The sequence below is a fragment of the Bombina bombina genome, chromosome 2 (genome assembly GCF_027579735.1).
Source record: "Bombina bombina isolate aBomBom1 chromosome 2, aBomBom1.pri, whole genome shotgun sequence".
NCBI lineage: Eukaryota > Metazoa > Chordata > Amphibia > Anura > Bombinatoridae > Bombina > Bombina bombina.
Genome location: NC_069500.1, coordinates 241,042,522 through 241,057,862, shown reverse-complemented (window position 1 = coordinate 241,057,862; position 15,341 = coordinate 241,042,522). Strand labels below are relative to the sequence as shown.

Sequence of the window (15,341 nt, the reverse complement as noted above, 5' to 3'; positions counted from 1 at the left end):
ACGAGCTTGAATGAGAGCATCAATAACTCTCTCAGAAAAACCTCTCTTGGCTAGAACTAAGCATTCAATCTCCACGCAGCTGCAGAGAATCTAGATTTTGATAAACAAAAGGACCTTGTTCCAGCAGATCCCTGCAACAAGGTAACTTCCACGGAGGAGAAGATGACATCCCCACCTGATCCATGAACCACGTCCTTCGCGGCCACAATGGAGCAATCAGTATCACTGATGCCTGCTCCTGCTTGATGCGGGCCACTACACGAGGAAGGAGTGGTAACGGCGGGAAAAGGTAAATTAGACTGAACCTCCAAGGCACCGCTAATGCATCTATTATCTCCGCCTGAGGATCCCTGGACCTCGACCCATATCTGGGAATCTTGATATTTAGACGAGGCACCATGAGATCTATATCCAGCATCCCCCACCTGTTGCATATCTCCGCAAACACTTCGGGATGAAGAGACCATTCCCCCGGATGAAAGGATTGTCTGCTGAGAAACTTCCCAGTTGTCCACAACCGGAATGTGGTCTGCTGACAGCGAACAACTGTGGGCCTCTGCCCACTCCAGGATCCAAGATATTTCCCTCATTGCTAGGGAGCTTCTTGTTCCCCCCTGATGGTTGATGTAAGACACCAAGGTTATATTGTCTAGAATCTGATAAACCGGGACGAACCCAGAAGGGGCCAAGCCCTCAGAGCATTGAAGATTGAAGTTCCAGAATGTTGATCAGGAGGGAGCATTCCTCCTGAGACCACAGGCCCTGTGCCTTCTTGGCACTCCAAACAGCTCCCCATCGTGAAAGACTTGCATCCGTAGTCACAATCTCCAAGGATGGTCTTAAGAAGGATGTCCCTCGGGTCAGATGATCTGGACAGAGCCACCAAGAGAGTGATTCTCTCAACCAGTTGTCCAGAGAAATCTGTTGAGATCTGAATGATTGCCATTCCACTGCTTCACCATGCACAGCTGCAACGGTCTGAGATGGAACCTTGCAAAGGGAATGATGTCCATGATGGACACCATGAGACCAATAACCTCCATACACTGAGCCACAGAGAGCCTTAAGGAGGTCCAGAGGGCAAGACATGCTGAAGCTAGCTTGCAATGTCTCTGGTCTTGGATATGGAGTCTATTATATTACCCAGGAATTCTATCCTGGTGCTTACCCAGATGAAAAGATGGTGCTTGTACCAGAATATCATCCAAGTAGAGAGCTACTGCTATATTCCAGGTTCTGGCAATGGCTAGGAGAGCCCCTAGAACCTTCGTAAAAATTATTGGACCAGTAGCTAGACCAAACGGCAGTGCAATGAACTGGAAGTGCTGGTCCAGGAACGCAAACCTTAGGAACTGGAAGTGATCCTTTTGGATTGGAACATGAAGGTAAGCATCCTTCAGATCTATAGTGGTCATGAATTGTCCTTTCTGAACTAAGGGAAGGATGGACCTTATCGTCTCCATTTTGAAAGGACATTTAGAAACTTGTTTAAGCACTTTAGGTCCAGAATCAGGCGGAAAGTTTCCTTCTTCTTTGGGACCACGAAAAGGTTGGAATAGTACCCCAAACCTCTTTCAGCGATAGTTCCTTGGACAATGACCCCTAAGGAGGACAGATCCTGCCTGCATCCCAGAAAGGCATCCCTCTTTTCTGGTCTGGAAGACAGGCTTGAGAGGAGAAATCTTCCCTTGGGTGGATGAGACTTGAAACCTATCTCTTATCCCTAAGCTATGACCTCCAGGAACCATGGATCCTGCACGTTTGTGAACCAAGCTTCTGAAAAAAGTGACAGTCTGCCCTATACATGATCCAGCACCGGATTGGGGGCTGCCCCTTCATGACGATTTAGTCTTGGTGGGTTTCTTGCTCTGCTTGAATTTATTCCAGGATTGAGCTGGCTTCCAAGTACTCTTGGCTTGACTTATTGTCGTTGGGATTTATCAGAAAGAAAGGAATGAAAATTAGAACTTTGTCCTTTAGACTTGTTCTTTTTATCATGTAACCATGGAGATAATGGAGTCCAGGCCTGGACCAAATAAAATCTTTCCCTTAAAAGGGAGGGAAAGAAGTCTGGACTTAGAAGTCATATCCGCAGACCAGGACATCAGCCATAGTGCCCGATGGGTCTGAACTGAAAAACCAGAAACATTAGCATTTAGGCGAATAATCTGCATGTTTACATCACTGATAAAATAATTAGCAATTCTCAAGGCTTTAATTCTTTCCTGGATAACGTCGAGGGGACCCTCCACCTCGATCAATTCTGATAATGAGTCACACTAGTAGGCCACTGCTCCTGCAACCGAGGCCACAGCCACTGCTGGTTGAAACAAGTATCATGTATGTTGAAAAATCTTTCTTAGAAAAGTTTTTCTCTTCTTATCTATCGGTTCTTTGAACGATGAGCTATCCTCAGGCGGGATAGTAGTACGTTTGGCAAGCCTGGAGATAGCGCCATCCACCTTAGGGACAGAACCCCACAACTCCAATTGAGAGTCCGGGAATAATTTCCTAAAGGAAGACGAAGGGGAAAATGAAGATCCAATTCTGTCCCATTCGTTTTTAATAAAGTTTGCCATTTTTACAGGTACAGGAAAAGTTAACGGCACTACCCTGTCCTCGTAAACTCTGTCTTATTTAGGAATCAAAGGTTCATCAGGCAACTTGGCCTATGGAACCTCTATTGTAAACAGGACCTCTTTTAGAAGAAAACATAAGTGTTCAATCTTAAATCTAAAGGCTGGTTCCTCTGCAGCAGGAGGCTTACTGTGTGGTAAAATCTGATGGTAAAAGGCTACATCCAGATGGAGGATCAGGCATGCTTCTGGAAGCTGCATGTGTAGAAGGAGATGATTGATGCACCTCACGGGACGGCGAGTCCTCAGAGGTGGACGGCTCAGTGGTACTAAAGGGATTAACCTTCTTAGACCTAATAACGTTGTCAAGGCATGTGGAACATAGTTGAGAAGGTGGGCATACCAAGGCCTCCTCACAATATAAACAGGTATTACTATTTGGAATAGAGGGAGTACCCTCAAGTAGCTCAGAATCCTCCATAGCTTAAGCCAATGACAGTAGGACACAGAAAATAAAACAATCTTTTTATTTCTCAAAAAACGGCACCTTTATACTCCCAATGGCTGGGGCACTTCCCACCTCCTAGACCCAGACAATACAGAGAAGAAGCATCTTCCTTGACAGCCAGCTCGGTCAGGAAAGATGAAATGAAAGCGAGACCTCTCCTGGTCACGTGGTGCGCAAGGCAGGACCTCCCCTGCTATGAGAAAAAGCGCACCAAGCTCCAAGCTGCGCAGCGTTTAAAGTGAAAGTAAAAACCTGTGCGTTCCCGCCATATAACAAACAGTCTATGAGCCCAATAAAATCTCACACATAAAGCAGCATAAAATCAAAGCATCATATTTGATTAATCCCCACTGTTTAATAATCCCCTTCAGGAGATATTAACCTATGATTCTATAAGATTAAAGAAGCCACACTGTGACCCTGTCTTCTAGCGTTTTTAACATATGTAAAAATTGAAACGATCTTACCAGAATCCATGCTGTGGAATAGAAACACAGCCTCTCAAGTGTGACATTCTTGTAGCATCGCTCCTGACATTTACTTAAGTGAGAAAAACGAGCAGGCAGTGAAACTTGTCAACACTGATTGCTTAGAAGCTGTTAGCAGGCAGTCTGGATGGGTTTGCAGAAAGACTCTCCCTGCATCTCCAGACTCTAACTTTCATCAATGCTCTCAATGAGAGGCTGACAAGACTACTTAAACCTCCAGTCCCATATCGAAGGGCAGATACCCTCCCTAAGGAACTACTTCGAAATCTTCTGACACTACTCTGCCATCCTCCTGTGATGAAAGGCAAAGAATGACTGGGGGAAGTGGGAGAGGTATTTAAGCCTTTTATTATTATTTTGTATTATTATTATCGGTTATTTACAAACAATAAAATATTACAGGGATGCATTGCATACATAAACAAGTACAGTAGGGGTACATTACAGTTGTAGGTGCAATAATTGAGTTATCAAAAAGGAGAGGAATGCCCTGCCCTTGAGCACAGTCAGTAGTAGTTAACTTTAAATACAAAGTGACCTACAGGTAGAGGGGCTCTCAAGCTTACAATCTAAAGGAGAGGGAATGGACACAGAAGGAAAGGGGGAAGGGAAATAAAGAATATAAAGTGTGTGGTGACTGAGTAAATGAGATTTGGAAAAGTGTAAGATAATGTGGTAGAGTGTCAGTACAGAGGCTGTAAATATGAAGTAGTTTATCTATCCTGGCTGGGGTGTCTTTGCCTCCTCCTAGTGGCCAGGTTCAGTATTTACCAACAGTAAGGAATGATGCCATGGACTCTACTTATATTAAGTAGGAAATATAATTATATTTAGAGCATCTGCTGACATAAAGATGTATAAGCATGTATTTATGTATAAAGGGAGGGAACATAAAAGTGCCATACAGACAGCTACGTGTACACATATATATTTTACCATTACATAATTTACAAAGCACTATTCAAATCAAAAGGTATAATACACCTACCAAAGAGCTGAGGAGGAACCGAATCACCATCTGAGTAAGCAATGTATTTCCAGTCATTATCTCGAAGCATGTAGGTTGAAGCATTTGCATCACAACCATGAAATTCACTCAGTGCCCAGTTTGGATGCGATTTGCTGGACGAAAAAACATGCCCCTCTGGCTTTGCAGACAATAATGGCATTAGAGAGAAGCCACTTAGATTCTGAGTGATTTGAACTCCGGCTATTTCTAAGAAAAGACAAAAAAGTAAAATTTTGAATTCCTAAAGTCAGTGCACACCACATAATTGGCTTGCTGATGTAGAGAAATGAAGTGTTTTAGCTGGCACTGTTATTTGTGTCCAGCATTAAGCATGCATTCATATTTTGTTAAAAGGGAATATTTTAAGTTTGTGCATAGTGTAATAATGCAATAGTGACTATAGTGAAAATTGCTTATTACACAATACACTCACTGTATGTAAGCTAATCTCCAAAAACAGAAAACATATTTAATCCTTTATTATGCAGAAAGTGTATACATATTATTGCAAAGGCCTGTGGGATAATTTAGTAAGATGCTAATAAATCAATTACTGTTGTACTACAGTATATTAACCTTATGAAAACTAAATAAAGATACCAAGAGAACGAAGAAAATTTAAAAATAGGAGTAAATTAGAAAGTTGCTTAAAATTGCATGCTGTATCGGAATCATGAAAATAATTTGGGTTCAGTATCCCTTTAAATATATTGAATTGTTTATTGCCTGACTAAATATGAAGCAAACGCTGTTTAAAATTAAACAGCTGTTTATACATTTTTGCATACTATTGGGGCTCTCTGATAGTCCAAACATCTGCATAGAAAGAGGTGCAGAGGTGCTTGCTTGTCTGTTTGGCATTCTGTAACTAGCTAAAGACAGATCTGCTGAAAGCAAAGAAAATGTCCTACCCAGTCCACTTTGAACCCTTGGTATGTATTGTATTGATCAGGTAGTCACCTTTCTTCATCATCTGTTTCTGCTTTGTTAGGTGCTCAGCTCTGTCATTCCAATGTTCAAAGCATCGCAATAATAGTACTATGTTGTAAAGGTATCCACATTGCAAATCAAAAGCAGGTGAAATGATCTAAAGTGATTGAATCATTGTTTGAAGGAAGTCTTGCAAAGAGGCGTTTTAGTACACTTCATTGTGCAATGCGTGAGATCTCTGCCCGTAGCACAATATTCACTGCTGCATCGCCATGTGCAACAAGGTTTTACTATAAATGATCCCTTTAGATAGTGTGCAATGGCAATAACAATACACGTGTGAACTCTTTATTTGCAATCCAATAGTTAAACTTTACATGAATAATAAACCGATTTGAGCTGAGGCATTGTTTATTGTGCATGTGTATATGGTGTGTGATAGTTTGGAGTGATATTTATTAGAAACAAGATTTTGCGTATGGGATATTCCACAGGAGAAACTGGGAGCAACTTTTCTGGTTTACAATAGTGCACTTTTTAAAGTTTGCACTATGTAATTATCTATTTTTTATTTTATGTATTCAGCTGCTACAGTTGCGCAAATACTTTAAATTAAGTTCTCAATGTACAGAACAAGTTTACTTGTAATATCGCGGTTGCACTGTACCAAATGTGATAAGCACTGTTCTGTACAGTAAGAACAGTAAAGTCAAAATTCAGATAGAGCATGCAATTTAAACATTTTTGACAATAAGAGCAACCCTGAGTGATTTCAGGAGCGTGCACATGTCCTTAGCCATCTGGCAACAGTGTTTGCAATAATATTTAAAACAATGTTATAAATAGTTGCAAACTCTGCTGCCATAGAATGTCTGTAGCATTCTGTGGCAGATTTGATTATAACTATGTATAATATTGCTCTAAACATTGTTGCAAACACTGCTGCCATATGGCTGAAGACACTTGCATGCTCTTGAGTTCACCTAGGATTACTCTTTAATAAAGGATACCAAGAGAACTAAGCAACATTGATAACAGCAGTAAATTGGAAAGTGATGTAAAATGTCATGCTCTAGCCATTTCATTTAAGTTTAATTTTGACTTTACTGTCCCTTTAAAATGTTGTGCAAATGTAGCAGCCAAATATTTTCGATGTTAACAGACTATTGTAAACTAGAAAAGTTGCACTTTCATTTGTGGGATAACCAGTACACAAAATCTTGTTTCTAAAAACAAAAAACACGCCAAAACTAAAAACTAAATAACAAAATTAGCTAAATTATATAATAAATTATTATACAGTATAATACATACTGTATATATAACACAGCATATACAAATGCACAGTATACCCACAATGCCCCAGCTCAAATAGGTTTATTATTAACAACTAGTCGATAAGCCTACCCAAAGGGCAGTCTAACTTTTGTTTAAACTACAGATGTAGAAACAATCTATTTTGTAACTCTTTTTTATATAAATAAGTGGGAAAGTCTGCCCAGAGAGCAGTCTTTTGTGGTGACGGAACCACTCTGCCATTTTCGAAAGGGCGATCTATTGTGGTGACGGAACCACCCTGCCATTTTCGGAATCCACCTGGATGCAGCTTACGCTGCATCCAGGTGGATTCTTTCACCACCCTGCCATTTTTAGAATCCACCTGGATTCAGCATACACTGCATCCATGTGGATTCTTTCACCACCTTGCCATCCAGGTGGATTCTGAAAATGGCAAGGTGGTGAAAGGAGCTGCATACAGGTGGATTATTTCACCACCCTGCCATACAGGTGGATTCTTTCACCACCCCTTTTGCTCTCTTTCCCCCCTCTCTTTTGCTCTCCCCTTCTTTTTTGCTCTCTATCCCCCTCTCTTTTGCGCTCTCTCTCCCCCGCTTTTCTGCTCTCCCTCTCCCCCCTCTTTTGCTCTCCCTCTCCCCCTCTCTTTTGCTCTCCCTCTCCCCCCTCTCTTTTGCTCTCTCTCTCTCCCCTCTCTTTTGCTCTCTCTCTCCCCTCTCTTTTGCTCTCTCTCTCCCCTCTCTTTTGCTCTCCCTCTCCCCTCTCTTTTGCTCTCCCTCTCCCCTCTCTTTTGCTCTCTCTCTCCCCTCTCTTTTGCTCTCTCTCCCCCCTCCATTTGCTCTCTCTCCCCCTCCATTTGCTCTTGCTCTCCCCCTCTTTTGCTCTCTCTCCACTCTTTTGCTCTCTCCCTTCTCTTTTGCTCTCTATCCCCCCTTTCTTTTGCTCTCTCTCTCCTCCTCTCCCCTGCTTTTTTGCTCTCCCTCTCCCCCCCTCTTTTGCTCTCCCTCTCCCCCCTCTCTTTTGCTCTCCCTCTCCCCCCTCTTTTTTGCTCTCTCCCCCTCTCTTTTACTCTCTCTACCCTCTCTTTTGCTCTCTCTCTCCCCTCTTTTTTGCTCTCTTTCTCCCCTCTCTTTTGCTCTCTCTCTCCCCTCTCTTTTGCTCTCTCTCCCCTCTCTTTTGCTCTCACTCTCCCCTCTCTTTTGCTCTCCCTCTCCCCTCTGTTTTGCTCTCTCTCTCCCCTCTCTTTTGCTCTCTCTCCCCCCTCTTTTGCTCTCTCTCCCCCCTCCATTTGCTCTCTTCCCCCCTCCATTTGCTCTTGCTCTCCCCCTCTTTTGCTCTCTCTCCACTCTTTTGCTCTCTCCCCCTCTTTTGCTCTCTCCTCCTCTCCCCCGCTTTTTTGCTCTCCCTCTCCCCCCTCTTTTGCTCTCCCTCTCCCCCCCTCTCTTTTGCTCTCCCTCTCCCCCCTCTCTTTTGCTCTCTCTCCCCTCTCTTTTGCTCTCTCTCTCTCCCCTCTTTTTTGCTCTCTTTCTCCCCTCTCTTTTTCTCTCTCTCTCCCCTCTCTTTTGCTCTCTCTCTCCCCTCTCTTTTGCTCTCCCTCTCCCCTCTCTTTTGCTCTTCCTCTCCCCTCTCTTTTGCTCTCCCTCTCCCCTCTCTTTTGCTCTCTCTCTCCTCTCTCTTTTGCTCTCTCCCCCCCTCCATTTGCTCTTGCTCTCCCCCTCTTTTGCTCTCTCTCCACTCTTTTGCTCTCTCCCCCTTTTTTGCTCTCTCCCCCTCTTTTTTCCCTTCCCCATTTCTCTTTTGCTCTCTCACCCTTCTCTATCTCCCCCCTCTTTTGCTCTCTCTCACCCCTCTTGCGCTCTCACAAAGACAGCAACGGCCACTCCCGCCTGGCCCCGCCCCGTCATGCCCTGTCTCTGACCCCGTCATGCTCCGGCTCCACCTCTGTCATGCCCCACCCCATCACACCCGATTGGCCCCGCTCCCTTCATGCCCGGTAGTCCACCCAGGTCAGTTTGCCCACACCTCCACCAGCAGAAGATCATTACAGACGGTGACACACACAGTGTCACCGTCTGTAACAATCAGGCATCTGGCCTCATATGGATGCCGAGCACCGAAAACGCTCCGTCTCCATATGCGGCAGATGCCTGAAGCTTCAGAAGCTCCAGCTCTCAGCTGTTATGTTACAGCTGAGAGCTGGAGCTCCTGAAGCTGTCTGTCGCTGCGAGGCGGCTGCGCGCGCATTTAACATTCATTTGAGGATGCGTGCGCAACTGCCGACGGCGACGGACATTACAAATGTAATTATTATATAGATGGTAAATTCATACATAGCGAAAATATAAGTGTTTCATAGGCGTAACTTGTATAACAATGAGGAAAATTGAGAGGTATTCTCTAATTTTCTAAGCAACACACTCTAACATAGGTTATTTTCAGTTGTACAAATTCACATTATGGGCCAGATTACAAGAGGAGCACTATTTAACGCTCCTGGTCGAGCATTAACTGTGCTAGAAGTAAAGCTTTGTGTGTGTTTTCCGGTTGCACTAGTATTACAAGTTGAAAGTAAACTGTTTTTGCCCATGTGCATATCCATCTTTAGTAACTGTACTTTGTAATGTATTTTTGATGTGTTTTGTGACACTTTTTTTGTTCCACAAAACAGTTAAAGGGACATAAATCAGTATGACCTAACATACGTTTCTAAATATATAATGTAGCCAAAGCTTACCTGCAAAACGGTTTCTTTCTTAACCCTCATTAACCCCTTTAATTCAGGCATAGTTTTGTTTGCAAAAAGCTCCCCCTGGTCATTTCCATATATGGAAGGTGCTATCCAGGCCATAGCTTCTGCAGAATTCACTTGTGCACATGCACAGTAGGGGGCACAGTCACATGACACTTGACTAAAGCAGTGCACAGTATAATGCATAAGTAATTATCCTCATGTGCACACTTTGTTACATGATACCTTAGGGTTTGGAGGAAGACACTTATGGAGCAAGCTACACTTGGCAACACTAAAGTGTAAGTAATTTTACAGATTTTTGGAAAGGTTATAAAAATACTTATAAGCTTTTTTTCTACACTGTTTTCACACACTGTTTTACCTAAGTTAACACTTTTATAATATGCACATAATTTAAAATGTTTTATGGCACTTTAACTAGAGCTCTGAGGTTACGCTAACCTGATGCGTGTTAACTTCAATTGCACTCAAGCGATCACATTTACTTTCAACTTGTAATTTGAGCGAACAAATTAATGCATGCAAACAGCCACGATACACCCATTTTTACTTGCGCACAACTGTTAGCCCTATATGTTCTGTAAACATGTTTTGACAATATACCCCCTCCACACTGCTGAGATTTGTATTCCTTTGGAAACCTTATCACCAATCACCTGTGCAGCTAGGTTAAGCCCACTTTTTTAAAACACATCAACCGGCAAGAGCTTTCTGAGAGTGATGAGACTAAATTGAACATTTGTTGGTGGACATGGCGATTCTTTGAACATCAGGTCTAACTGAGATTCCCTTTATGGGAAAAGCGAAAATGGGTCTCCATCTTGACATCCTCCTCTGGTACCATGACTACAATTACTGACTTGTAGCCTCTGCAACAGCTGAAGGTGCTCTACCGTTGGTCTCTTAACTGTCAGAAGGGTATAATCCTCATCAACAATGCTTCATGAGCAGCTGAGTGGGCCCACTCTCTGCTAGCTATCTGTAGCTCTTTGGCAAGAACAAGTCTGCAAACATTTATTATAAAGTATAAACTTAATTAGTTCATAGGAGGGGAAGGGATGTGTACGCTATTACCAAGCATATATAAATAGAGCACAGAGTCTTCTAAAGCTCAAACCAGAAAAATGCACTAAAAGGACAAAGGAGTGACACTATAGGGAGATGTATAAGGATTTATGTAGTTCATCCACTTTGGAGATTGTTAAAAATGGGAATTGCCTAGTTAGGGTCAAACCAAGGCTTTAAAACAGGTGGACTAATCAGGCTCACCGTTCTATGAATATGGAGTTTCCCAAAACATGTCTGGCGTTCTAACACCACCTTTTTTCCATTTTTCTCTGTTGTTTTTTATAAAGGTTTTTAACTTTGGATTAATAAAGGTATTTTTTATCTGTACACTGGAAAGCTATTCAGCTATTGTTACATGCATTCAAATGGAATATTGCTTCCATAGTACCAGTTAGCACGTCCCCATCACAGCACACAGCCTTTTCAGGGTAATTTAATATATATGGAAGACGCGGATCCTAGCATTATTGTTTAAATTGTACTGAAGTGGACATGTAACAAGTTGTGATACTAACTTTCCAGTGAGTTATGCTCTTACTGATTAAAAATATATATTGATACCTTCACATACATCATATACTGATTTGTTTCTGGGACTGTTGTTGATTTTGGGTTTTGTTAATCTGACATCTCAATCTCTAATCACACTTGACAATACTGCCTCATATCTCTTCTTTTTATTTTGCTTGTGGAGTCCTTAGTGGCCATCCTTAGCCAACATCCAGACATTCATGGTACCCTGCAAAAGGTAAGATTATTTATAGATTTCTCAAATTTCTCCATGTTACGTCAGTTGTTGGGGCTTCCATTGATAAATGGAAATGCTTCATGTATAAAGCAGCGTAAACTAATCCGGAGCCTTTGCAGGGCACATTTGCACATGCAAGCCTGCTTTCTGCAGCGTTCACACCTATGATGTGGCAAAAAGAAATCACCCCGAACTCAGCCAGAGAACAGCTCTGTTTGAATAGAACAGCGTAAAGTGGAGCAGCGCTTAAAAGTTAAATCACTAACAATTCCTGCATGTATCGTGTTCTTTCTGCAGACATGCTGCATTTTCTGCGATGACATCTCAGATCACTGCATGTTCTGCCTTGGGGGCAGGGGGTAATTGACAGGCCCTTTTCTTATGTGATTGGTCATGTGAGAGAAGGGGCGTGCTAAACATGATCACTTGAGTGTACAATGATACGAACAGGAAGAGTCTAGTTATACACTATAACTTTTAAAATTGACACAGAAATTGAAACAGAAATATTAATTTATTGCGCACCCAACAGCCAAATTTGCATTACAAGTGGCTGGTTAATGCTACCACAACTTTGCAGTAGCAATTAGAGCTACGAAAATTCTCTGGTTATTTTTTTTTTTAAATCATAATCTTTTACTGAGGTTTTTATAAAATACAATACATAATATGTATTAAAACACAACAATAGTCAAAAGATATGTTATGTTCTGAGAAATATAGCAAACTATACAGTTAAACATGTGTGAGATGTTAATCCACGTTATCTGAGAATATAGTTGGCCAATTAACAAAAATTGCAAAGTAATAATCTGCCTCTTAATTGTAGACATACAAAAATATGAAAGTGATAACCTACAATCAGATGTAGATTAATATCAGGAAAAGTAGATGGAATATAAGTCTATAATAAAATTGAGCCTATTTAAATGGTAAATTTGGCAAATATTCCTCACAAAACTTTGAAGGTCAATCTTGGAACTGGCTACTCTAATAGTACAAAGAAGAGGAAAACTAGCTGTTGAAATGGCCACTCTTGGGAAATAGGAAAAAAATAAAGAAAGATCAACATCTAATATTAGTTAATTGTTCAAAGAGATACAGAGAATTACAACAGTGCATGTAATAGCTATGATAACATGTACTAAAAAGTTATGAAAAAGCTATACATTTAGCATAGTTACTAGTTACAAGTATAACACATGAACAATGGAACCGTGGAGACAAGTTATAGGCTATATCAGCAGTAGTGATGTCGCGAACAGTTCTGCCGCGAATAGTTCGCAGCGAACATAGCATGTTCGCGTTCGCAGCGGACGGCGAACAAATGCGATGTTCGATCCGCCCCCTATTCGTCATCATTGAGTAAACTTTGACCCTGTAGCTCACAGTCACAAGACACATTCCAGCCAATCAGCAGCAGACCCTCCCTCCCAGACCCTCCCACCTCCTGGACAGCATCCATTTTAGATTCATTCGGAAGCTGCATTCTTAGTGAGAGGAGGGACAGTGTAGCTGCTGCTGATTTAATAGGGAAATCGATAGCTAGGCTAGTGTATTCAGTGTCCACTACAGTCCTGAAGGACTCATCTGATCTCTGCTGTAAGGACAGCACCCCAAAAAGCCCTTTTTAAAGCTAGAACATCAGTCTTTTTTTTTTTCCCTGTGTAATCTAATTGCAGCCTGCCTGCCAGCTCAGGCTCACAGCGTATACTGTGCCCACTTGCCCAGTGCCACCACTCATATCTTGTGTAACAGTAGTGTACATTTAAAAAAAAAAAAAAACTTTTTTTAATTTGAAATAATAGCAGTCATTTTCCTTCACACGTGTGCGTTTGAGGTCCTGTCAGGGCACAGTGTGACACCAGTGCAAGTCATATCTGCTAAAACAGTAGTGTATATTTAAAAAACAAATCTAATTGCAGCCTGCCTGCCAGCTCAGGCTCACATCGTATACTGTGCCCACTTGCCCAGTGCCACCACTCATATCTTGTGTAACAGTAGTGTACATTTAAAAAAAAAAAAACCTTTTTTATTGCGAAATAATAGCAGTCAGTTTCCCTCACACGTGTGCGCTCCAGGTCCTGCCAGGGCACAGTGTCACACCAGTGCAAGTCATATCTACTAAAACAGTAGTGTACATACATTTAAAAAAACAACTTTTTTTACTGTGAAATAATAGCAGTCAGTTTCCCTCACACGTGTGCGTTCCAGGTCCTGCCAGGGCACAGTGTCACACCAGTGCAAGTCATATCTGCTAAAACAGTAGTGTACATTTAAAAAAAAAAACTTTTTTATTGTGAAATAATAGCAGTCAGTTTCCCTCACACGTGTGCGCTCCAGGTCCTGCCAGGGCACAGTGTCACACCAGTGCAAGTCATATCTGCTAAAACAGTAGTGTACATACATTTAAAAAAAAACACCTTTTTATTGTGAAATAATAGCAGTCAGTTTCCCTCACACGTGTGCGCTCCAGGTCCTGCCAGGGCACAGTGTCACACCAGTGCAAGTCATATCTGCTAAAACAGTAGTGTACATACATTTAAAAAAAAAAAAAAACCTATTTTATTGTGAAATAATAGCAGTCAGTTTCCCTCACACGTGTGCGCTCCAGGTCCTGCCAGGGCACAGTGTCACACCAGTGCAAGTCATATCTACTAAAACAGTAGTGTACATACATTTAAAACAAAAAACAAAAAAAATGTTTTTACTGTGAAATAATAGCAGTCAGTTTCCCTCACACGTGTGCGTTCCAGGTCCTGCCAGGACACAGTGTCACACCAGTGCAAGTCATATCTGCTAAAACAGTAGTGTACATTTAAAAAAAAAAAAAACCCTTACACTACCTGAACGATACAACATCATACCTGATGTTTTAAAGCACGTTATTCCAAACAATTTAGGAATGTTAGGTGATTTATGCCCTGCATAAACTATGTAATTTTCCATAATTTTCCCCCTCCGGCATACCACAGTCCAGGTGTTAGTCCCCTTGAAACAACTTTTCCATCACTTTTGTGGCCAGAAAGTGTCCCTGTGGGTTTTAAAATTCGCCTGCCTATTGAAGTCTATGGCGGTTCGCCCGGTTCGCAAACTTTTGTGGAAGTTCGCGTTCGCCGTTCGCGAAGGCAAAATTTTAGGTTCGCGACATCACTAATCAGCAGATGTCGACCTACATCTAACAAGCTTAAGCAATCATCCTGATTATATAAAATATAAATTGTCTGGGTAATCTGTGGGAGTCTCCATTAATAGAATACAGATTGAATGTGTAGCACAAAATCTAGCAGGAAAGGAACCTTATAAATGATAATAGGGGAGTGAGCGTCTGCTAATAAAGTTACCTCAAGAGATCTCTCTGCTTTTAAAGGAAGCAGACAACTACTTAACATTTACAGAGGCCGAAGTTAATTTTTGTTCACATGTGGCTACTCAAAACTGGACACAACAGACCCCAATGCCTCGGCCGCTGACAAAATGGCCACCAGTGACCGGACAGGTATTAGTGAGAAATATATTACACCTTTACTGCTGCTAAGTAGAAATAGGGAGACTCTAAAGGTTATGCACAAACATTAGCGCCTGGATTTAGAGTTTTGCGGCCAAAGGGGTGCGTTAGCTACGCATGCTTTTTTCTGGCCTCACCTTTTAAATACCGCTGGTATTTAGAGTTCACAGAATGGCTGGGTTTTCAGTGCGTTAGGCTCCAAAAAGGGAGCGTAGAGCATAATTTAACGCCACTGCAACTCTAGATACCAGCGGTGCTTACGGAAGCGGCCAGCTTCAAAAACGTGCTCGTGCACGATTCCCCCATAGAAAACAATGGGGCCATTTGAGCTGAAAAAAAACCTAACACCTGCAAAAAAGCCGCGTTCAGCTCCTAACGCAGCCCCATTGTTTTCTATGGGGAAACACTTCCTACGTCTGCACCTAACACTCTAACATGAACCCCGAGTCTAAAGACCC

General features: G+C 42.0%; 1 protein-coding gene across 3 annotated transcripts in view; it reads right to left on the bottom strand.

Moving 5' to 3' along the window:
• Window positions 1–15,341, bottom strand: part of ARSK (arylsulfatase family member K) — a 324,333-nt gene that overhangs the window by 64,598 nt on the left and 244,394 nt on the right. For all 3 annotated transcript variants that reach the window (XM_053701498.1, XM_053701497.1, XM_053701500.1), the window contains one exon: window positions 4,561–4,788. In XM_053701498.1, the coding sequence (XP_053557473.1) occupies window positions 4,561–4,788 (228 nt within the window). The remainder of the gene's footprint in view (window positions 1–4,560; window positions 4,789–15,341) is intronic.